A 22,917-nucleotide genomic window follows, 5' to 3' on the forward strand; every position below is an offset into this window, starting at 1 on the left:
GCCAAAGCGCCCAGTGGTGCTAAACGGTTTTCAGATACAAGAAAGGGCCATGAAATAAAGCTTGGAGGAGACAGGGCTGCCCGCTGCGGCCACGCTGGGAACCGTGGTGCCAGGCCCAGCAACTCAGCACCGAAACGTTCCTCATCCTCCCCATCGAGGCTCAGAAACTCAGCTGGTGAGCGATGCCAGACTGACGGCCTGCAGCCAGACCTTCCGGAACATTCCACCTTCTGTCTGTCTCTGCACAAACTCTGCAGGAAGGGTGAGAAACCCCCACTCGCTGTTTGTCAAGAAACAAGCAGGCTCAGCGCCTTGGAGGCCCTTCCAGAACGGGGCTCCCACGAGGAACCCTTCGATTCCAGGAGACGCATCGCTTCTCTTATTTCCACCCCAGCCTGACTCAAGGGCTGACCTGAAGGTGGCGGGGAGCCCAAGTCCATGCAGGAGCTGACCCAAGATGAGTCGGAAAAGCACAGGCTCCAAGGACAAATGAGGAGCAGGTGTACATACAGCACAGAAGACGGCTCCGTGGGGGACACAGGCCCGCCTCCTCCCGGCATCGGGTCTCCTGGTCCCGCACACTGGGCCTCCAAAAGCCGCATCACCCATAGGTCGTTTGGACTAAGGAGGCAGAAGGGCTCCTGGAGCGGGCAGCAGGGAGCCGTGCCTGGCCCCGGCCCTGTCCCGCCCGCACCTGCACTTCCAGGCCTGGAGACACAGGCAGAGCCAGCCACGCCCCGCTCCCACGCCCGGCAGCTGCTCTTACCAGCTTCCTTAAGCCCCCGCCTGCCCCTCGCAGCCCCTGGGGAGCTGGTCCTTACGAGCCTGCAGAGGCCACTGTGGGGCCACCCACCTGAGGAGTGGAGGAGCGCCCAGAGGCCTGTCCAGAGCCGCCCTCCCCACTCTGAACTTGCACCAACCGTCCCAGGGGCTGGGGCTTGTGAAGTCAGACTCCTGGCACCTGGAAAAGCACAGAGTGTGCATGGAAGCTGAGGGTCTGCTCTCACCCTCCATCTGCAAGTGTCTGCTCTGAGCCTTCCTCCCCAGCCACTGGCAGCGACGTCAGAAACAGCCGTCTGTCCTGCCGACGCCCCGGGACCCTGGGACCCCGGGACCCCGGGCTGATGGAGGGAAACAGGGACACCGCCCGGTAAACCGGGCGCATCATGGGTGCAGCAGGCCCCCTCCCCAGGGGCCCCATGAGCCCTCCCCACAGCCCAGCTCTGGCTCCAGCCCCTCAGCGCCTGCCCTCGGGCCTCAGCATCTCAACCAGAGAGTCAGAGTTGGGGACTGTGAGCGTCTCTGTGGGGACCGACCCACAGCCATTTCCTCCCGTCTCAGGGCCCTTTCGTTATCGTGTGAGCAGCACAGCCCCCTCCAGCCCTGAGGCAGGTGCTCCGGGGCGACTCCGTGTGCCTGAGGCTCCCAGGCATTGTGCTCACACGGAAAGCCTTCCAGACACTTCCCTTGTACAGTCTCCAGGTTTTCTGAAGCGATTTCTTCCTCATTTCCAAGGAAATGGCTTGGACCAGAGCTGGGTGGTTTTGACAGGCCCTGACGGTCTGGCCGTGGGGACCCAGAGCAGATCGAGCTCCCTGGGGGCCATGCTGACTTGGGGCAGGCCATCTGGCTGTCCTGGGGCTGGCCCTCTCAAGGGCTCGGGCCGGGGTCGTGCCTGGGGTCTAGTCCGTGGTCCCCACCCTGAGGGGCCACCTCCCAGCACGGCTGCCCAGGGGCCCGTGACCATCAGTTTCAGGCAAGCATGTTGCAACTTGGCTTTTCCTCCCAAAATAAGCCTTCCAGACTGTGCATCCATCACACCGCCCGCTGTCGTTCTGCGTAAGGAGACTATTGAGTTCTAAGCCAAGGAAAGGTGTCCTGGGAGGCTGTTTGGTTTACGCCGCTACCAAGGCATTAGCTGGATCTTTATGCTAGGAAGTCATGTGCGTACTATAGACACACTGAGGTCTTCCAAAATGGGAGCAAAGATAAAAGTTGGAGCAGTTAACACCAACTTCCAGCCCTGCCTCCCGCGGACAGGAGACAAGGATGCTTGCGCGCCCACATTCAGGAGCGTCGTTGTCAGCACCAGCCCGCCGCCCTGTTTGAGAAGCAGCGCTGAGCCCCTCCTCTGGGGACCGTGAGCTCCCCAGCACTGCCCGAGACGGGAATGAGATCTGGCTCCCGGGACAGTGAGGGTGGCCCAGGCATGGCAGAGGGACTCTCCCGGAGGCTGCTGGGCAGGAAGACCCTGGGCAGCTACGTATCAGGCGGTATGAGATGGTGGAGCTGCGGGTAGAAATCACAACCATGGGCAACATCCTCATGGACCTGACAGCAGCTCCCAGCTCTGACCGGGAGCCCTACATGGCCACCTCCTCCACCTCCCGGTCCACTCCCCGGGGTAAGGCCAGGCTGGAAGGCCTCCACCTGAGGTTAAGCCCCCGTCAGAAGCCAGCAGCCACTGCGTGTTCACAGAGCCAGTGGACATGTAGACTGTGACGTGTGACACTGACTTCCCTCCAGGGTGGCCTCACACCCACAGCCTGGAGATTTCGTTCCGTCCTTGCCCAGAGGCCTCTAGTCCAGTCCTTGCATGGCCATTGACGGAGGCAAAGAATTGGTCCAGAAGAGGCCGGGGGCTTTGATTCCCTCGTTTCAGGAAAACATCGCAGAGGGAAACAAGCTGATGTGCCCCCCCCCTCCCCCCCGACCCACTGCCTTCAGCTTCAGGAATTGCTGAGAGTAGAAACTCTCCAGCTTGGAAGCCAGGCCCTCCTATCTCGGCCCAAGCAACAACTCCCACAAAGACAGGCCACCTGCCGGCCTCCCCACTCTCTGATGGCCAAGAAGAAGCTGTCATGAGAACAGGCAGCAGGCCACCTAAAATCTCCACCTAAACCCAAGCGCTGCCTGTGCTCCTCCTGCAACTGAGAAAAGCCCACTGCCGACACGGCATGGTTTTCTCTAAGGCCAGAGAGTCCAATGCTTTAAGAAAGAGAGAGTCCACTGCTTTAATTCAACTCCATCGAGTTGATGATTCAGGAGCAAACATATTCTTAAACTTGCCAAGGGTGAAAACGCAGGGGCAGACTGCATGGATCATTCAGACTGACAAGAATTCTCTCCCCAGATTGCACAATCGAAATGCAGCAACCTTGCCAGAACGCATCTAACGCCTCCCCTGAGGCGTACCGGGGGGCTGGTTGACCAGAAGTGGAGCAATCACTTCCTCTGAAAAACTTACATAAACAAGATCGGCCTCGTTGTCCAGGGGTTTCTGGGAACGGCCGGAGCATCACGGGGTCAGGGTGTTGGAGCAAAAACACGCCAGCTCTGAAAGGGGGCGCGTTGCAGCTCCGACATTTTCCAGCAGATGTGTTATCTCTTCTGCAGGCTGTGACCTTCAGTTCACATGCTCTCGGAGATAATATTTTACCGGCAGCTAGCTCAAAGCCAGATGCCACAGGGGCACGTATCTGCCACAACCCTGCCTTCCAAAGACGGGCCGAGAGACGGGACAGCCGCAGATTAGCCTTTCAGCACAAGATGTTCACGACGCTGCTTTTCCGGAAAGTCCTTGAAGAGGGCTTCCTTGAGTCCTCCACTCCCTTCAGTCACCAAAACAAGATTTCTGGGGGAGTTTTATAAACCGCCCAGAGAAGTGTGAGGCAAGAGGAAAAGGGCAGGAAAAGAATAGCCGTTCCACCGTGACTACATTTCTGGTTCTCAAATATAAAGACGACAATGTGGAAGAAACATTTTTAGTTTTCTTAACACTTTCCCAAGAAGCAACTCTCTTACTGATCCCAAGTCTCACTCTGCTGTTCTGCCTTATCGTCGGCAGTTCAGGAAGACACCTGCATTGTTGGAGCATGTGGTTCCGAACGGGTGAAAGAGACGAGCCGCTGAATCTGGGCTTCCTAGGGTGCCATAAAGCCTAAGGTTTTTATTTTGGAAAAATCAAAATGCAAATTGCAGTTTGAAAAAAGCAAAAGGCAAATTCCTTCACTCTCTAGACCACTGGTGGAACCATCTACCTTATGTATCCTTATGTTTCCTTATGTATCCATAATGCCGCTCTTGCGGATCCAAGTGGAATTGTACCAGATTCAACCTGTAAATTGAAACACCAAGCTGTGTGTTTGTTGGACAGCTGCTTCGTTGGATGCTTTTCACCACTTCACACAGCCCCTTCAAGTAGCCATGTCCACATTTGTAAAATGAGGTGGACACAACCACGCGTCCACCCTGTAAAACACGGTGGAACCGCTTTCCTTGCTCCTTTTTTATATCGGCTCTGTCTTGGGGACACAGAGAGAAGCATGCATTCCTAGAATTCACAGGATTGACTTGACTAAGAAAGTGCCAGAAAGAAAACAGTCCTGCTTTTAGCCACTGGACAACCATCTGGACACGTCTGAGGCTGATCCACAGGGAGGTCACGTCGGGCTGCATCCTTCTGACACGGCACCTCGACCTGTCCCTGAGTGAGGCGGGCTGCAGGACGTGGGCCTGGGTCACCTCAAGGTCCCCGTCACAGCGTTAGGTGCTTGCTGACAGGCAGACCCGGGGCGCCTCGGAGGCACCCACCATCACAGCAGCCCCGCAGATGGTGGGTGAGGCAGCCTGGCATGGGGGCACCTGCACTGGTGACCTCCATGACAGTGCCCGATTTCACATTGTGCAAAGGGCAGCAGTTTCCAAGCAGCAGCCGCACACAGGGCCCACGATGCAGAAAAGATGGAGCGGGTGTCACCGCCGCACGCCACTGGACGCTTTGTGACTGAAGGGCCGAGCTCCCCACCGCCAGCGCCCAGCGAAAGAAGGGACAAGCGCAGGAACCCAAGTGCCTCTCACTACCCTCTGTGGCCTGAGGGGAGCCGGTGCACACTTGTGAGGGTCAAACCCGTGCTCCCCTTGCAGCACACCACAGGTCGGAGCCTTGGGCTCTACAGTAGCAGGCGGAGAGCGGGGCCTCTGAAGGCTCGTCTCTCCTGTGTGACCGCTCCAAGCCGTGAGTCTGCATCTGGGCGGTCCTCAGACGCCTGTGCGCCTGGCCTTTGTCACTACTCTCCTGGCCCCTCCTCGGCACCCAGCCAGTGTCACCCATCCGGAGAAGAGAGGCCAGCAAACTGAAGCCTGGGCAGAGAGAGGGGAGGGAGCCAGGCTCTAGGGTCCAGTTGTCCTCAGGACTGACTGGTTTGACTGCGTCTAGGGTGCAGAGCTCAAGCAGGGTGGACGCAGAGGGGAGAGGTGCCCCAGACCCAAGATTCACTCATATTTCCGCCACTGGTATTCTAATGGTGGATCCAGGCTGTTACTGCTCTTCAGTCACTCAGTCGTGTCTAGTTCCTTCTGACCCCGTGGACTGCAGCACGCCAGGCTTCCCTGTCCTTCACCATCTCCTGGAGTTTGTTCAAACTCATGTACACTGAGTTGATAATGCCATCCAACCATCTCATCCTCTGTCGTCCCGTTCTCCTCCTGCCCTCAATCTTTCCCAGCATCAGGGTCTTTTCCAATGAGTCAGCTCTTTGCATCAGGTGGCCAAAATATTGGAGCTTCAGCTTCAGCATCAGTCCTTCCAATGAGTATTCAGGGTTAATTTCTTTTAGAATTGATTGGTTTGGTCTCCTTGATGTCCAAGGGACTCTCAAGAGTCTTCTTCAGCAACACAATTTAAAAGAATCAATTCTTCAGGAAAGATTTTAAATTCTTCTTGCAGACAAGAACTGAATCAAGATCTAGGACTCTGTTTTCCCCTGAGCACAAACCCCAGACACAGTGAGTGTTCATTTTTTCAAGCTGCAGCATTTTCTTCTGAGGGAACAATTCTATCCCTTAGTCTCTAATCAAATCCAAATGCAAATGATGATGCAGACAAATGCCTCGACCCTATTTTCATAAAATAGCCATCAGAGTCGAGGGAAGAATCTTTACCCAATCTGATGACCATTGATCTTCACTGTGTCAGGTGAAAACTAATCTCCTGTTATTACTTGCAAGTTTGAGCAAATTGGAAAATAGTGAAAAATCCTTCATGGTGTCTAAAGATGGGACTGGCAAGCCAAGTGCACGCGCTCCCCCTGCTGGTGAAGCACACATTATCACAAGTGGGGGGGGAATAAACCATAATTTTTCAAACAGGCTAATGGAAAAAGCAGTTTATGTTAAACATTAATGACCGGTTGTCCTTTATCCCATGGCTTTCCTTCCATAGTATTTAGATTTTTAGCATAATATTATTTTATTTGCCAACCAAGAAGTTTGTTGTTGTTTTGTTAATTGTTACGTCAAGAAAGAGTAACATGTCAGTGGCATGTAACCCTGGTGTGCTGTGATCACTGCCGAGGTCCTGCATGGCTCACAAGTCCTATGTACAGAAGGCCAGGGCTGCCTGTGGTTCGTCTGCGTGTGAACAAAGCACAGCCCTGGGTGGTAGGATTTCTTCTACAAACTTCTCTACTTTATTAGAAATCCCTGTGTAATAAGTGCTATTTTTCTGAACAACTGAAGCTTTTATTTTTTAAAAGCAGGACTAATTTTCTAACTTCGTTTCCCAAATATTCAGCTCCGTGTACTTTGGAGAGAATGTGTTGACATCCTAACCTCACATGTAGACTAGTGTGGTGTGGGGTGGGGTCCCCATCTCTGGCCCTTTTTCCTTTTCCGATCTCTCAGGATCAGGGGTGACTGCCGCTTGCCCCTCCCCACCTCCTCTGCCCTGGCCCGGCTCTTATTTTATGGCAGGATCGCTCTTCAAGTTCCTCCTTTGCCTTTCCATCGCTGGCAAAGTGGGCGAGCTACTTGGAGCAGGATCAGTTCAGTTCAATTCAGTCACTCAGTCGTGTCCGACTGTTTTGAAGCCCATGGACTGTAGCATGCCAGGCCTCCCTATCTATCATCGACTCCCAGAGTTTACTCAAACTCATGTCCATTGAGTCGGTGGTGCCATCCAACCATCTCATCCTCTGTCGTCCCCTTCTCCTCCCGCCTTCGATCTTTCCCAGCATCAGGGTCTTTCCCAGTGAGTCAGCTCCTCACATCAGGAAGCAGGACAGCTGTGGACAAAGAGACGCCAGTTCTGGCAAATAACTGAAAGTGTGAGTGGTTCTGGCTTTTCTCTGCTTTCTGAGCAGAGAGGAGGAGCGTTCACCCATCGGGGAGTGACTAACCCATCCTGAGTCAGGAGCCGAGTCCAGGGGTCTCCCGAGGGGGATACGTGTGCACCACAAGCTCAGAGGCAGAGGCTGGGGTCCCCAGGGTGGGGGCAGAGGTGGGGTCAGGGGACCGGCTGAGGCTGCGGGGCGTCAGCAGCCAGGCCGTGCCCCGGCGTCCCTGCAGGGCTGTAAGGCTGCGGAGCCCCCTGGGCGCCCAGAGGCCCCGCCGTCTTGCCTACTCCCTGGCCTCCCCTCCCCTCTTCCCGCAGGACAGAAACAGACCCCCTTGTTTACCACGAGGCATAAGGAAAGCAGTACCCGCTCCCCGCAAATTGTGAAATCTAACAAGCCAAACCATGCTGCCTTTAAAGCACGCCTCCAGCACCGCCAGGGGCTCCTGCCTGCCTGGGTGACGAGGGCCGGCCCTGCCCTGACCGCGCACTGACCGCCGATGGCACAGACTGACTGCTGGTGGCCTGGCCGGAGCCTCCCCGCCCAGCACCCCCGGGCTGGACGTGAACCCCTTTCCCCAGCACAGGCGGGCCTTCAGTGCGGCCTCGGGGTCTCGGCCGCCCGGCTCACGCAGAGTCAGCGGTGCTCTTCAGGCCATGGGGGAAGGAGGCTGGGCCGCACCCCCAGAGCCGCCGGCACCGCGGGGGCCACACTCGGCCAGGCTGGAAACAACCGCGTGTCGGTCAGGGGGCGATGAGTGAACAGAATGCGGTTTACACGGGCCCCAGGGGATGGCATTTGAGCAGGAAGGAAGTTCGGACGCAAGCCACGGCATGGCAGAAAGGATCCAGTCCCCACAGGACAAGCACTGCGTGACCCCACTGGTCAGGGGTCCCTGGCGCGGTCAGTCACAGGGGGCATAGGGTGGGGCTTTCCGGGAGGCCAGGACCGGTGATGGGACCCGGTGTCTGCTGGATGCAGCATTGGTTTGGGAACATGGGAAAGGGCTGGAGCTGGATGCTGTGATGGATACACAACATCGCAAATGTACGTAATGCCACCAAAATGTGCAATTAAAAATGACAAAATGGTAGGTTTCATGTTAGGTCAGTTCAGTTCAGTCGCTCAGTCGTGTCCGACTCTTTGCAACCCCATGAACCACAACACGCCAGGTCTCCCTGTCCATCACCATCTCCCGGAGTTCACTCAAACTCATGTCCATCAAGTTGGTGATGCCATCCAGACATCTTATCCTCTGTCGTCCTCTTCTCTTCCTGCCCCCAATCTTTCCCAGTGTCAGGGTCTTTTCAAATGAGTCAGCTCTTCGCATCAGGTGGCCAAAGTATTGGAGTTTCAGCTTCAGCATCAGTCCTTCCAATGAACACCCAGGACTGATCTCCTTTAGGATGGACTGGTTGGACCTCCCTGCAGTCCAAGGGACGCTCAAGAGTCTTCTCCAACACCACAGTTCAAAAGCATCAATTCTTCGGCACTCAGCTTTATAGGCCAACACTCACATCCATACATGACCACTGGAAAAATCATAGCCTTGACTAAGCAGACTTTTGTTGACAAAGTAATGTCTCTGCTTTTTAATATGCTGTCTAGGTTGGTCATAACTTTCCTTCCAAGGAGTAAGAGTCTTTTAATTTCATGGCTGAAGTCACCATCTGAAGTGATTTTGGAGCCCCCAAAATAAAGTCGGCCACTGTTTCCCCATCTATTTGCCATGAAGTGATGGGACCAGATGCCATGATCTTAGTTTTCTGAATGTTGAGCTTTAAGCCAACTTTTTTAATCTCCTCTTTCACCTTCATCAAGAGGCTCTTTAGTTCTTCTTCACTTTCTGCCATAAGGGTGGTGTCATCTGCATATCTGAGGTTATTGATATTTCTCCCAGCAATCTTGATTCCAGCCTGTGCTTCCTCCAGCCCAGCGTTTCTCATGATGTATTCTGCATATAAGTTAAATAAGCAGGGTGACAATATATAGCCTTGACTTTCTCCTTTCCCTGTTTGGAACCAGTCTGTTGTTCTATGTCCAGTTCTAACTGTTGCTTCCTGACCTGCATACAGATTTCTCAGGAGGCAGGTCAGGTGGTCTGGTATTCCCATCTTTTTCAGAATTTTCCACAGTTTATTGTAATCCACACAGTCAAAGGCTTTGGCATAGTCAATAAAGCAGAAATAGATGTTTTCTGGAGCTCTCTTGCTTTTTCAATGATCCAATGGATGTTGGCAATTTGATCTCTGGTTCATGTTAAGTATGTTTTACCAAAATTTTTTTTAAAATGTAAAGGTGACTCAGACACTGCATGCCCCTCCCCGCCTCTGCGTGAGGGCGTCATAGCCAGCAACCAGGCAAGTTCTTAGTGCTTCTTCCTGTGCTCACCACAGAACCTTCTAGTGATTCGTAAACAGGGTCAGGACCAGCCCCAGGGTCTCAGCAAACAAACACCAGATACAGAAACCCCTTTGGAGAACTGGCTTGCTTCCCTCAGCTGCTACTCTGACGGGTTCAGGTCAGTTCAGTTCAGTCACGTCTGACTCTTTGCGATCCCATGGACTGCAGCACGCCAGGCCTCCCTGCCCACCATGAACTCCCCGAGTTTACTCAAACTCGTGTCCATTGAGTCAGTGATGCCATCCGCACATCTCATCCTCTGCCGTCCCCTTCTCCTCCTGTCCTCAATCTTTCCTTACATCAGGGTATTTTCCAAGGGGTCAGTTCTTTGTATCAGGTGACCAAAGTATTGGAGTTTCAGCTTCAGCATCAAGCCTTCCAATGAATATTCAGGACAGATTTCTTTTAGGATGGACTGGTTGGATCTCCTTGCAGTCCAAGGGACTCTCAAGAGTCTTCTCCAGCACCACAGTTCAAAAGCATCATTTCTTTGGTGCTCAGCTTTCTTTATAGTCCAACTTTCACGTCCATACATGACTACTGGAAAAACCATAGCTTTGACTAGATGGACCTTTGTTGGCAAAATAATGTCTCTGCTTTTTAATATGCTGCTTAGGTTGGTCATAACTTTTCTTCCAAGGAGCAAGCGTCTTTTAATTTCATGGCTGCAGTCACCATCCATAGTGATTTTGGAGCCCAAGAAAATAAAGTCTCTCACTGTTTCCATTGTTTCTGCATCTATTTTCTGTGAAGAGATGGGAACACACACAGTGAGACTGGCTTGTTTATGGTGTGCAGGTCTCTAAATTCTCAGACGCACATGGCTGCCACCACCATAGGGATGCATCACCCCCAAACCTCCCTTCCAGTTCTCACCACACCTTCCCTCCCCATCCCTGACCCCGGCCAACCCCTGCTGTCCTCACCCTCCTCGTAGTGCAGTCTTTTGAAGCCTGTCGTGTGTGTGAGATCGTACAGTATGCAGGCTTTTTGGAATGTCTTCTTTCACTGAGCACAATGCCTTGGAGATGCCTCTGAGTTGTCAAATGTATCAAAATCTGCTCCTTCTTACCGCTGCACAGTATTGCTTCGCATGGACATACTACAGTCTATCACCTCACTCAGTGAGGAACATTTGGGTCATTTACAGAGTTAGTGATTATGAATTGAGCTGCTATAAACATTATTGGGCAAGTTTTGTGTGATTGTAAGTTTTAAGATTTAAATTACTTCCATCCAAAGAGCAGAGACGAATACATTAATTATAAAAATGACTTCAAAAAACATGTAACTTTTCTTTTATCATTCAAAGCAGGAAGTGGGATTGCTGAGTCATATGGTAAGTGCATGGTTAACTTTATAAGAGACTCAAATTGTGTTACAGAGTGAGGATACCATTTTGCATTCCCACCAGCAATGCATGTGAAGTTCAGGTGCTTTACATCCTAGCCAACACTTAATATTGTCAGTATTCTTTACTTCAACAATCCTAATAGGGGGATAGTGGTGTCTTTGGGTGGTTTTGATTTACATCTTACTAATGGCTAATGATGTTGGGCATCTCTTCATGTGCTCGCTTGCCTTCTGCTCATCCTTTGCAATGAAGTGTTTAGTCAAGCATTTTGTCCAATTTCTAAACCTGGTTGTTTGTTCTTTTCTACCATTGATTTTTTAGAGTTCTTTACATATTGCGGTTTCAAGTCCCACATCATATATGTGATTACAAATATTTTCTCAGTCTGTAGCTTCTTTTCATTCTCTTAAAAGTGACCTGCCGGGGTCCAGCCTCGGCATGATCCAGGGGATACCCTCAGGATGAACGGTGTCGGCGAGAGAGAGAGAAGACACGTGAGACCAGCCTTGATAGGGCCAAGTCTGCGAGGGAGAGATAGAGAAAGAGAGAGAGAGAGAGAGAGAGTGACCAGATGGGCGGGTGCAGCTGGCAGAGTCTGGCAATCCTTTATTTTTTACTGTGAATTTTATACCCTAAGTTAGTACATTTCTAAGGGGAAGATAGTTTAACATTATGTCAACTTGTCCTTCACGAAACCAGGGTGTTTTCTGCATACTTCTTTGTTTATGAGGGTCTTGTACATTATCTTCTGGCCTTGGGGCCTATTAACATTTTATGCAAGTCAGGTGAATGTAAACCTATTTTCTGTTTCTATGGTGACCTTAACTGAAAGTCTCATAGGGCAACAGTACAGAGTAGAAGTATAAACTTGTTAACACAAAAATTAATCCTTCTGCAGAAGTTGTCATTTGCGTTTATCTAAGAAGTTTACCCCACACTGACTCTGCGACTTTGGTGAGGCAGCTTCTGCCTAGCACTCCTGGCTGACAATTAACAACCATTTCATTGTTACCACACTAGGGCTAAGTTCTTATTTCTCTAGATCTTTAACTATATTAACAATGGTTTCTATAACACAACCTTAGCACATTAAAAGCGAAAACACAGCAAGCAAAACACAGCAAGCAAACGTCAACCCAATAACCACCTTTAGAATAATTTTTCTTATGTTTTCTAATAGGACTCTTTCACCCCTCAAAAATGCTCTATGTCTATTAGGACTTTTATATAATCAGGTTCTTTATGCTATTTTATGATTAGGATATTATAAGCAATCATGCATATTAGTACCAAGGGCATAAATGCATTTGGCTAACAAACTACCAGCAAAGGAGTTTAAATTAAAACACTCCTTTCACCCTGGATAATCTCATAAAATACCACCACCCGGGAAACTTATTGATTAAAGTTCTAAATTGATTCTTATTTGGGAAGAGATCGGGGAAGGCCTTCTGCCTATGTCACAGAAATTAGGGAGTACTCTATTGAGGCAGGCATCAGAAAGACAGATATCATCTTTAAGGTGAGCGCCAGGGGCAGCTTTTCGAAATCCCTGAAAACCTGATCTGCCTTGCCTGTCAGGCTTTCTCCTCGTGACCTTGTCATGGGTGGGATCTCGTGAGCTGGCCTTTTCGAAACCCCTGAAAACCTGATCCGCCTTGCCTGTCAGGTTTTTTCCCTCATGACCTTGTCATGGGTGGGATCTCGTGTGCCGGCTCCTGGCAGTGAGCTTTGCAAAAGTTGTAAATATTGATCAGGTCCAATTTATCAATTTTGTTCCTTTTATGGATTATGTTTACAGTGTCAGGTCTGTAAACTTATTGACTACCCTCACATCATGGAGGTTTTCTTCTCCAGTGCACTCATTATAAAAATCACCAAAGTAGACACTCTGTCTCTTTTAGCGTTAGAAGCTGGTGTGTGGGGGTCAGGCGTGAAACATTGTTATTGTCCACACAGCACTTCACTAACTACATCACAGCAGAAATAAGTTTAATAATATCAAATCTGCGTGATTCTACTGAACATTTATTTAAAACCTTTTTGTAAAGTTTAAGGAACTTTCTTAATCACAGAATGGGCCAATCGAAGTACACAATGTTTCTGTGACAAAAATTCCAATACATTTTGCAGAAAAGTGGTGTATAAACACCAAAGTAAGCCTGCATTCATTAGCTCAGTGGTGTCCAACTCTCTGCGACAGCATGGACTAAAGCCCACCAGGCTCCTCTGTCCATGGAATTCTCCAGGCAAGAATACTGGAGTGGACTGCCATTTCTTACCCCAAAAAAAGCGTTAGTTGTGCAAAATTCTGAGCTGTTTTCATTATTTTGGACCATTAAGGTGCTACCTAATAAATAACTTCACTTGCCAGATACATTGGATATTTAGACACAAAGATATTTTTGTGTCTAAACACAAAAGATATTTTTCTTGAAGTGAGTAACTTAAGGAAGATCTCCTGGAGGAGGGCACAGCAACCCACCCCAGTATTCTTGCCTGAAGAATATCATGGACAGAGGAGACTGGCGGGCTACAGTCCATGGGGTCACAAAGAGTTGAACAAGACTGAAGCAACTCAGCACATATGCACAAGTAACTTAAACAGTTTCCTAGCTCATCTGTTTTCTTTTTTAATTCTTGGTTTCACATTCTCCTTCGCTGGAGAAGAATGTGTAGGGTTGGCCAGCGGTGACGGAATCTGATTGGCCCTGGGTGACAGACAACACAACACAAAGGAGAACCAGATTACTTGCTTTCTGGCAGCATCCAGAGAGAGGATAAACTAGAGTCAGGAGGGCGGGGGTGTTTCAGCAGTTCCTGAAATGCTCCAGTTCGCCCCTGTGGCCGACATCTTCAATTCAAATGCCCACTGCATCAGCCTCCACCCACACCATCATGCCCATGTGCTTGAGTGCTGAGTTGCTCAGTCATGTCCAGCTCTTTGCGACCCCATGGACCGTAGCCTGTCAGGTTCTTCTGTCCATGGGACTCCCCAGGCAAGGATACTGGAGTGGGTTGCCATTTCCTTCTCCAGGGGAACTTCCCGACCCAGGGATCAAACCTGAGTCCCTTACATCTTCTGCACTGGCAGGCAGGTTCTTTACCACGAGCGCCGCCTGGCAGAACACAACTCCCTGGGTTTCCTGCACGGGGAACCTGAACACCATGAAGCTCCCGGCCCCATGGGGGGAGGGAGGCTCAGCTCGTGACCCCCAGGCCTGGCTCTACCCTCTGAGGGAGGCTGTGACTGAGCTGCACAGGAAACAAGTCACTTGCTGAGCCTGCTCGGGGGAAACTGAGAACTGCAGCCTTTAGAATGCATGGCTGGGGCATCCAGGAGGTGGGGTCTGGGCACAGTGGGGAGAGGCTGGGGGAGCAGGGAGCCTGGGCCCCCGCAGGACCCACAGAAGGAGGGACTTTGAACCTGAGGAGTGAGCAAGGCGCAGAGCCACAGAAGGGGGACTGGAGGGCACGTGGACACCGTTCAAAGGACAGAGAGGGACTGGACCACTCACAGCCAAGACAAGTTCTCAGAAAGTGGAGAAAGCCTGCACATGCTGTGTGGTGTGAGCTCTCAGCCGCTCCTTCTGCCCCCCGGGCTGGAGAGAAGGGGTCCAGTTTGTGACCAGACACAGGGGGTGACTGTGGAGGGGGGACAGGAGGTGCAGAGCATCCTCTCTTTGCAAATGAATCCGGCGGGAAAGGGCGGGGCCCGGCAGGGCTGCCCCAGTCTCGGCTTTGCTGTCAACGTGGGGTGGAGACTATTTTAAATGCACAGACTATTTTAAAGAAAAACCTATAAGGGTTGTGAATGGACCCAAAGGGGGAAATAGAGCAGAGAGAGAGGCCAGGATGACTGCAGGGCTTCCGACCTGGTGGATGGTGGTGGGAGGACCATCTGCAGAGAGTCATAGACACTGATGGTGACGCGTGTGGGAACATGCCCCTGTAACTAGTGCCAGTAACACCAGTGACAATCCAGACAAGAGTCAAGTCCCAGCAGCGACACTGAGCCCATTAAACGCACTAAACTCCCGAGAAGCACACCCTAGACTTGGTGACAACAGCATCTCGTGAGCAGGAAGGGTCCTTCTGAACCGCGCCCTGAGCTGGGGATGGAGGAGGCGTCCAAGAGGCTGCGGCTCACTGTCCCGGTGGCTTTCAGGAGATCCCTGTAAGATCTCCTCTGACCTTCCAGACGTCTCCCCCTGTCTTTCAGGATGGACACCACGCGGCCAGAACCACCCACTATGGCTCCCTGCCCCAGAAGGCGCAGCACGGCCGGCCCCAAGACGAAAATCCCGTAGTGCACTTCTTCAAGAACATCGTGAGTGTCGGCGTGGGGTGGGGGAGTGGAGGCGTGTGAGCTGGAGATGGGGGCGCGGAGGGGTGAGGGGTGCATGGCTGTGCCCCCGCCCAGGAGAGCCTAAGTATGTCCCCAGGTGACGCAGCTCCAATCCAGGGGAGAGTGATCTGAGTATATCCCCGGGGACTCTAAGCTCTGATCCACGAGGGGTCTGAGTACATCCCCAGGTGACAGCTCTAATCTGTGGGAGGCGGGGTCTGAGAATATCCCCGTGGGACACAGTTATAACCCTCGGAGGGTGATAGATGGGCTCACCAGTTGTAACAAATGGACCACACAGAATCCAGGGGGTGGGCTGTGCAGAGGACAGTAGGTCATGACAATGCTTTGCAATTGCTGCACAATTTTTCTAGAAACCTAGACCTGGCTTTAAAAAAAATAGTCGCAAAAGCACAGGCTCTAGTTATAGACCTCCTTTTTCATGTTGATGGGGGCTTTGGGGACCACACACCTGAAGGTTTCCTTTCCAGGCTCCTAGTATCTGGGGCCCTTCTGCCGACCCCAGAGAGGGTCTCTGACAATCAATGTGTGACAGGGACTGTCACCAGAGTGCCGGCCACGAGGGCTCGCCTCGCTGAGCGCAGAGCCCTGGGCATGTTTCACATCCTCCCAAACACTTTCCGAGTGCTCTGGACGATCCGGGTGCCACTGGGTGATTTCAGATCCTCAAATCCTACGTTTCTCCCTCACCTGGGGCAGAATAGGGTCCCGAGCAGAGATCGAGTGGGTGGCTTCTTATACCATTGGTGCCAGACCCTCCCAGCAAGCAGCTCCCTCTAGCTGGGTGAACACAGGGGTGACAGGTGACCACAGGAGGCCCTCTCGAGGCGGTCAGGGCCGCTGTGAAGGAGGGACCCACCCCCCAGCTCACCATTCTCCTGTGTCTCTGCAGGTGACACCCCGCACACCTCCTCCATCGCAAGGAAAGGTAAGAGCTCTGATGCGCTGAGTCGCCATCGCTTGACACCCCTGGAATCCCTAAATGGGCCAGACAGGGCGCTGGACTCAGAGCGCCCTCACTTCCCCCCAAAATGTTTTGCCACGTGGAGGCCACGTAGACCTAGAACGGGCTGAGAAGCGCTTGGCCCCGGGCAGACAGCATTCGCGTCCCCTCCCTGCCTGGATCGGAAGTCCTCCTGGGCGGCGCAGGGATGCGCTGAATCTGACAAAACCTACTTCCTGCCTCAGCTCGGTGCTGTTCTGACTGCGTGTCCTGTTGTATGAAAGAGCGCCGTGCCTGCACTGATCCCTGTGTGACTTTCTCTTTCTCTTCCTCACGCAGGGGCGAGGACTGTCCCTCAGCAGATTTAGCTGGGTAGGTGCCGCGCGCCCCGCCCTCCCCTCGCCTCCCCTCCCCATCCTCTCGGCTGCTCCGGCTGCTCCGCTTGCCCAGTCTCGGAGGCTCGGAGGCTCGCGCGTCCACGTTCCTTCCATCCTCCCGGCTTGTGCCCCGGCTGCTTCCCCCGCAGCAAGCCTTTCTTTTCTAGCTGAGCTCACGCTCCTGTTTGCTCGCCCCGGGGCCCACGCACCGAGGGGCTCCTAGGAGACTCTGCTGGACTCCCCAGGGAAGGAGGACCCCCCCGTCTTTGAGAAAGTTCCTGACTTCCTTCCAAAACGGCAGATGAGGAAGTCCAGTCCCTGCAGTCTGCCTGTGCACCTGTCGGAATAGCTAAATCCACCCCCTCCAGGTGTTGACATTCTGTTGAGAAACAATGATTCTGCTAACAAGACAGAAGGATGCTGAATTCACTTATTCAGTTTATAATAACCTAAGTGGCTCAAAAGATTTTGGTTTGGGTTTTGATGTAGTAATAACTAAAGCTTAGATATCGAGCCATCCAGAAAAACCTTTTTAGGAATTTCTGAGAGCAAAGTGTCCGTGAAAATTTTCAAGGGCTGACTTGTTCAGCTTCTAGTAAAATTTGGTGTCTACGCCAAATTCTAATGCTGATCTGTACTTTAACCAAATTACCTTCCAGTAAGGGCTTCGCTGGTGGCTCAGTGGTAAGAACCTGCCTGCCAATGCAGGAGCCACAGGAGACTCAGGTTGGATCCCTGAGGCGGGACGATCCCCTGGGGGAAGGCATGGCAACCCACTCCAGTATTCTTGCCTGGAGAACCCTATGGACAGAGAAGCCTGGTGGGCTACAGTCCATGGGGTCTCAAAGAGTTGGATACGACTAAACAATCAAACAGCAGTATTTACTTGTAAATATTAGATACAGTCTTTACTTGATCAAATTTCCAGAATAAAAGGAGACCCACTAACCTCTAGGCCAGGAACTGTGTCTGTCTTGGAGACAGAAACACATTCTCCAGTGTCCTCTCTCTAGCACAGAGCCTACATCTCACTGATGCACAGTTAGTAGGCAACATAGAAATGAATGCATGAATTTAGACAGAAGGAAAGAAAGAAGGAAGGGAAGAGGGAGGAAGAAAGAAGGAAGAGAGGAAAGAGAGAGGGGAAGACGGAGGGGGGAGGGAGCGGAAGGAAGGAAGAGGGACTGCTTCATGTTGATGTTTGGCAGAAACCAACACAATACTGTAAAGCAATTATCTTTCAATAAAAAATAAGTACATTTTTAAAAAAGAAGGAAGGAGGGAGGGAGGGAGGCATCCGCCCTCAGGGAAAAGGCAGAGGAAGCTTCCGGGAACTGCTCCAACACATGATTACTGCAGTGAGAACTGAGATGTTGCTGGGACATTCATACAGATACACGTGAGCCTTTTTCTGATCTGATGAATTTGCAAAAAGTGCCGATAATGTAGAGAACTGACACAGGCCAGCGATCACAGCCAATTAATGATGGACTTCTTGTGCTAGCAGGAGAAAAAGATGATACTGAAGAATGAAATCCATTTCTGACCCAGAAATCTTACTTCAGTGACCGCTCAACCTGCCTCTTAACTTTCTAGGCTTGGGGGAGCAGGGCAGAGCCGCTGATGACTGGGAGTGATGGGGGAAGGAGACCTTCTTTCTTCCCATTGTTTAAGGCCCTTCCAACCCGGCAGCTAATAGAATGCCTTTGCATGCCTCTCCATGTCTCCGTTTTTGTTCCCACTAATCCGTTAATTTTCTCTTTTTTCCAAAGCAAAATTCTGCTCTGTGTTCCGTGAGCCGGTCTATTGGTTTCCGAGATCTGCATGACTGTCTTCCACTTGGAGATCCTGAAAATCTCACTAGTTCCCTAAACTATGTTGTATGTTTTTCTGGCAAATTTTAGGTTGTCCAAAGATAAAAGTGACCACAAATTTGAAAGGAGAATAATTAAGCAGATTATCAATCTGAAAACCAACCCTTGAATTTTATTCTCAGAAGCACTTTATTCTGGAGAAAATCAGCAGAGTCAGAGCATGACAGGCTCACGTGGGACCGTGCGGCTTTCTCCCATGCTGGTCCATCCTTCATCGGCTCTCTTTAACCGTCCTTGGCTCCTGCGCCCGTGACGGAGGGAGTGTGTCCGTGGAAACTGTGGGATGTGAGGGCAGCAGTAGGCCTCCCTTGCGTGTAGTCCCTGAGACTCACGCACTCGATACCCCTTGAAACCAGATTTTCACGTGAAAGTGGCTGCCTCGTTCTGAGTGGCCAGCATCTATTCCCAGCGTCTATTTCTGGCTGAAAGTGAAGGAACCCACAGAAGTAGGGCTGGGGCGGGGCGGGGGGAGGGTGGGGGCCTAGACAGGTGGCCCTGGTCCAGCTCCAGTCCAAACACAAGAGAGCTGGCCCGCAAGATCCTTGAAGCCCACCTGCAGCACCTCTGGATCGGAGGGATGGACTCCACACTTCCCAAGCCCCACAACACCCTCTTGAAACCAAAAAGGACCACAAGCTGAGGCCAAGGGCTCTAGAGCTCGATCAGAGATGGTTTTACTTCATTTGTAGAATTCTCAGGAGAGGCCCGGACAAAGAGAGTCCCGCTTCTTGTTGGCAAAATGTGAAGTGAGATCCCAGAGCCTGTCCGTGGCACAAGATCTGTGCAAGGGACATGCACCCCAAGACGCTGACACTCACTGTGTCTGAGCCCCAGAGCTCCCCTTCCTTCTCATGCTCACAGGGCAAGGGCCCTTTGAAACTAGAGCTTATGGGAATGCAAACTGGCCCCAGAGACACACGCCTTTACATTTCAGTAACTGTGTGTCGTTGCTACCTGCAGGAAGCCAGCTTTCTCCATCTTCCCTGAAGTGAGAGGGGTCCCCCCAGAGAAGCTGGAGGCAGAGGTGGGGCTGCCTGAGGAGCCCCCTCCCATAACAACAGCAAGCTTGAGAATTAAGAGCCACAGGCTCTGGTCTCAGAGCAGGTTGTCCATTATCTCCATGTTACAGAAGAGGAAACTGAAGCTCAGAGAGCTTCCGACAGTTGCCCAAGGTCACATAGCCAGGGAGCCGGGTTGCTGAGACCCACCCCGGTTGCCGGCCCTGGGACTGTGCCCAGGTGCACACCTGAGGATGCAGCTTTCCAGCCCGCCCCCCTCCCTCTACAGTCACCAGCTAGCAGCCCAGAGCCCCTGGAATAACCCTGGTCCATCCACACTCAGGGCACCCACAGCACAGCCAGGGGAGCTGGTTCTGGCCTGCGAGAGGCCCCTCCAGGCTGGAGAGTTGGGAATTGTGTCTTTGCCCTTTAAAAACAGATGAGCCCCCAATGCCCCAAGTGTGAAGGCTGCTGAGCCCCAGGGGAGCCAATGTGAAGGGTCTGTGCCAATGGCCAGAACAGTCCCGGGGCCAGGCATTGTCTCCTGGGCTCCCGTCAGGGGCACGGCCTCACCCACCCTTCTCCAGCATGGTCCAGGCGCCCCTTTCCCTGACGTGTGCGGGCAAAGACTCTGGAGCATGTGTGTGTGACTTTGGCTGATCTGCCCTGGGACCCGCTTGGCCAGGAGAACGGCGGCCACAGCCACGGGGAAGGTCCCACCCCCGGCCAGAGGCGCCAGGCACCCAGTTTGTGGCTGAGCAGCCACTGAGGCCAGATGGACATGGACCGGGGCGGGCCGCGGGCTGTGGGCACAGACTGCGAGCCTCACCCTCTCTTGCAGGGGGCTGAGGGCCAGAAGCCAGGATTCGGCTATGGAGGCAGAGCATCTGACTACAAATCGGCTCACAAGGGACTCAAGGGGCACGACGCCCAGGGCACGCTTTCCAAAATCTTCAAGCTGGTAACGTACCTTCTCCACGCGGGAGGCGCTGGGAGGGGTCCGGGGACGAGTCCGGGACGGTCTGGGGATGCCAGTCTCCAGCCCCTCCACCCGCTGCTTCTCCGGAGTTGCTCCTGCCCAGCCCTTCGGGGCGAGCATTTCTGCAGAGCTCACCCGAGCAGCTGCTGCACCAGATGCCAGGCCAGGGTGCCCCAGGGAGCCTGAGGACAAGCGGGGTCGCGGTGGGGCCCGAGAGGCTCGGGGGCCTGGAGGGCACCCCGCCTGGAAGGACAGGTGGCTTCCTGACTGGGGCAGCAGCGCCTTGGTCCCTGAGGGTGACGAGAGGGAAGATGGTTGCATGGGGAGACACCCTGCAGACCTCGGACATCTGCCTTCCCGGCTCACATCCGAGCCACACGCCCAGGTCCCCCGGCCTCCCTGAGGCTCGGTCTCTCCTCTGTGAGACGGGGGGATGTGTGGGGAGCTGCTCTGACAGGAGGGGTACCGTGCCGTCTGCCCGGCTCCCTGCCCAGACCCCCTCGAAACAGCCCGGCATCGCCAGTGACACGTCAGCCCTGCTCGGAAACCTGAGATCTCAGGAGGGCTCTGATGGGACAAGGCCCAGCCACCCCAGGCCTGAGCCGGACGGAAGAGGGAAGGGAAGGTTCTGGACTCGGGAGGGCCAGGCCCTGGGCAGTGACCCCTCACACCAGGCCCCTCAGACTCCTTCCTTCCACAGCTGCAAGCAGGCAGAGCTTTCCTGGGGTGAGAGGGGTGGGTGCCCAGGTCCAGAGACCAAGCTCACCTGTGAGGAGATGGAACACCCTGGAGCCAGGACGCCCGAGGGCTGGGCCAGGCTGTTGTCTCCTCAGACAGAGGGCACGCGGCTGGCCCCGACGGGCAGGGCCCAGATGCCCGGACAGGCCTCGAGAAGATGGAACAGGGCAGCAGGCTCAGAGCTGGAGGGGCTCGGGAGCGGAGACGAGCCTGTGGAGCCACAGCGAGCCTCTCGAGCAGTTGGGGCCATTTCCACAAAGATTCGAGGCTCCCGGGGGTGCCTTTCATCCCTGATAATGGAACCACATTTGCACGGCGGCCTGGCAGGAACAAACGTCACCAAATCACGGTCCCGCTGGTTTTCTCATTAGAGCGTCAGCACAGCTGCCACCTTCACTGACTCTTGACCCAAATGAGGCCATGACTTCCCTGCTGACGTCCAGCTACAACTGCAGGCCTGACTCTTACAAGGATCTGGTCAACTCCCCTTCCAGCCGGAAGAAATGTCGTGAGGAAGACAGACGCCAGCAAGGAAGGGCAGAGTCCCCCTGTTACGGCAGGAGCAGCCTCTTGAGGACGTGGTGCTCATGGCGCCCTCGGGGCCGTGGGACCGTCCTGCACCCTCGGGCATCGCGGTGCCAGCATCGCAGCCCTGCTCTCGCCCCATGTGCAGCTTCTTCCACCCGTGCCCCCAGGCCAGCGGCCCCCCGGGGGAGACCTGCGCTTCCACAGACCCCTTTCCCGGGTGTCTGTGGTCTCGGATGAGACCAGGAGTGTCTCCCGAGGCTCACCCGCTGGGTTACGGCAGGTCACAGCGAGATTTCACCTGAGAAGGTCCTGCGGTCCGTGGGGAGGCTGTGTCACCAGGAGACCGACAGCCCCACGCGCCCCGTCCAAGGGCTCAGTCCCCACCAGCAAAGCGTGATGGCTCCTCAACCCCAATCACCTGCGGAAGTGTGCTTCCTGCTAAGCTCATTGAAATGTTGCGATTTTACAATTTTCGGTGAAATGCTTTGGTCAGGAACACAGACACTATAGGTTAGTCACCTAACCTTTAATTCCATGTCCAGTCCCGTGTGTGCGGCACATCCAGTGGTCGGGATACACAGACACAACGACCTAGGCTCTGAAAGGTGCTGGACTCTGAAGGGTGCTGAGAAGCAGGACTCGGCTTTGAGGAGACTCAGTCTCTTCAGGAAGATGTTTAAATACATGAAGTGAGTGGTGGGTGACCCATTGCTAAGTTGGCTGGTGTCAGATTCAATGTGGGCAGGACTCAGTCTTCAAAATGTTGATCCTGAGGCAAATCTGATAAGGAGATAAATACTACCTCAAATGTCCAAGAAACAGAGAGCCTTACGATATGTGTCTTGATTCTGAAGTGAGAAGGTGACGACGCATATCCTGGCGGGGCTCTGGGTCTAAACCCGGAGCTGCAGTGTTTCCATCAGGTCACCTGCAGTGTCCAGACCATTTCTGAGTCCCCCAAGACTTCCGGACCAGAGCGACCAAGGGCAAAACCCAGATGTCTGCAGTTGGGAAGATGCCCGTCCTCATCAGAGTTTCTAATGCGAGCTCCCCTCTGTTGGCTGACTTTGGGGAAATGACTCAACCTCTCTGAGGAGTTTCAGCTCCTTCAACTATCAAACGGGAATGCTAAGAACACCCCCACCCCTCCAGGCTGGATTTGTTCACAAGAGGAAACAGATGTCAGAGATTTAGCTCACAGCAGATAATGAATTGTAGGCACAGTAATCAAAAAGAAAA

The 22,917-nt window shown here is 53.1% G+C and overlaps 1 protein-coding gene across 4 annotated transcripts in view; it reads left to right on the forward strand.

The window, feature by feature from the left end:
• Window positions 1-22,917, forward strand: part of LOC122684861 (myelin basic protein) — a 102,402-nt gene that overhangs the window by 76,177 nt on the left and 3,308 nt on the right. For 2 of the 4 annotated variants that reach the window (XM_043889314.1, XM_043889312.1), the window contains 4 exons: window positions 15,095-15,202; window positions 16,134-16,169; window positions 16,524-16,556; window positions 20,275-20,394. In XM_043889314.1, the coding sequence (XP_043745249.1) occupies window positions 15,095-15,202; window positions 16,134-16,169; window positions 16,524-16,556; window positions 20,275-20,394 (297 nt within the window). The remainder of the gene's footprint in view (window positions 1-15,094; window positions 15,203-16,133; window positions 16,170-16,523; window positions 16,557-20,274; window positions 20,395-22,917) is intronic. The other 2 variants (XM_043889313.1, XM_043889315.1) reach the window with 1 other exon arrangement.

Source organism: Cervus elaphus, chromosome 27, assembly GCF_910594005.1.
Source record: "Cervus elaphus chromosome 27, mCerEla1.1, whole genome shotgun sequence".
In the NCBI taxonomy this organism is placed as follows: Eukaryota; Metazoa; Chordata; class Mammalia; order Artiodactyla; family Cervidae; genus Cervus; species Cervus elaphus.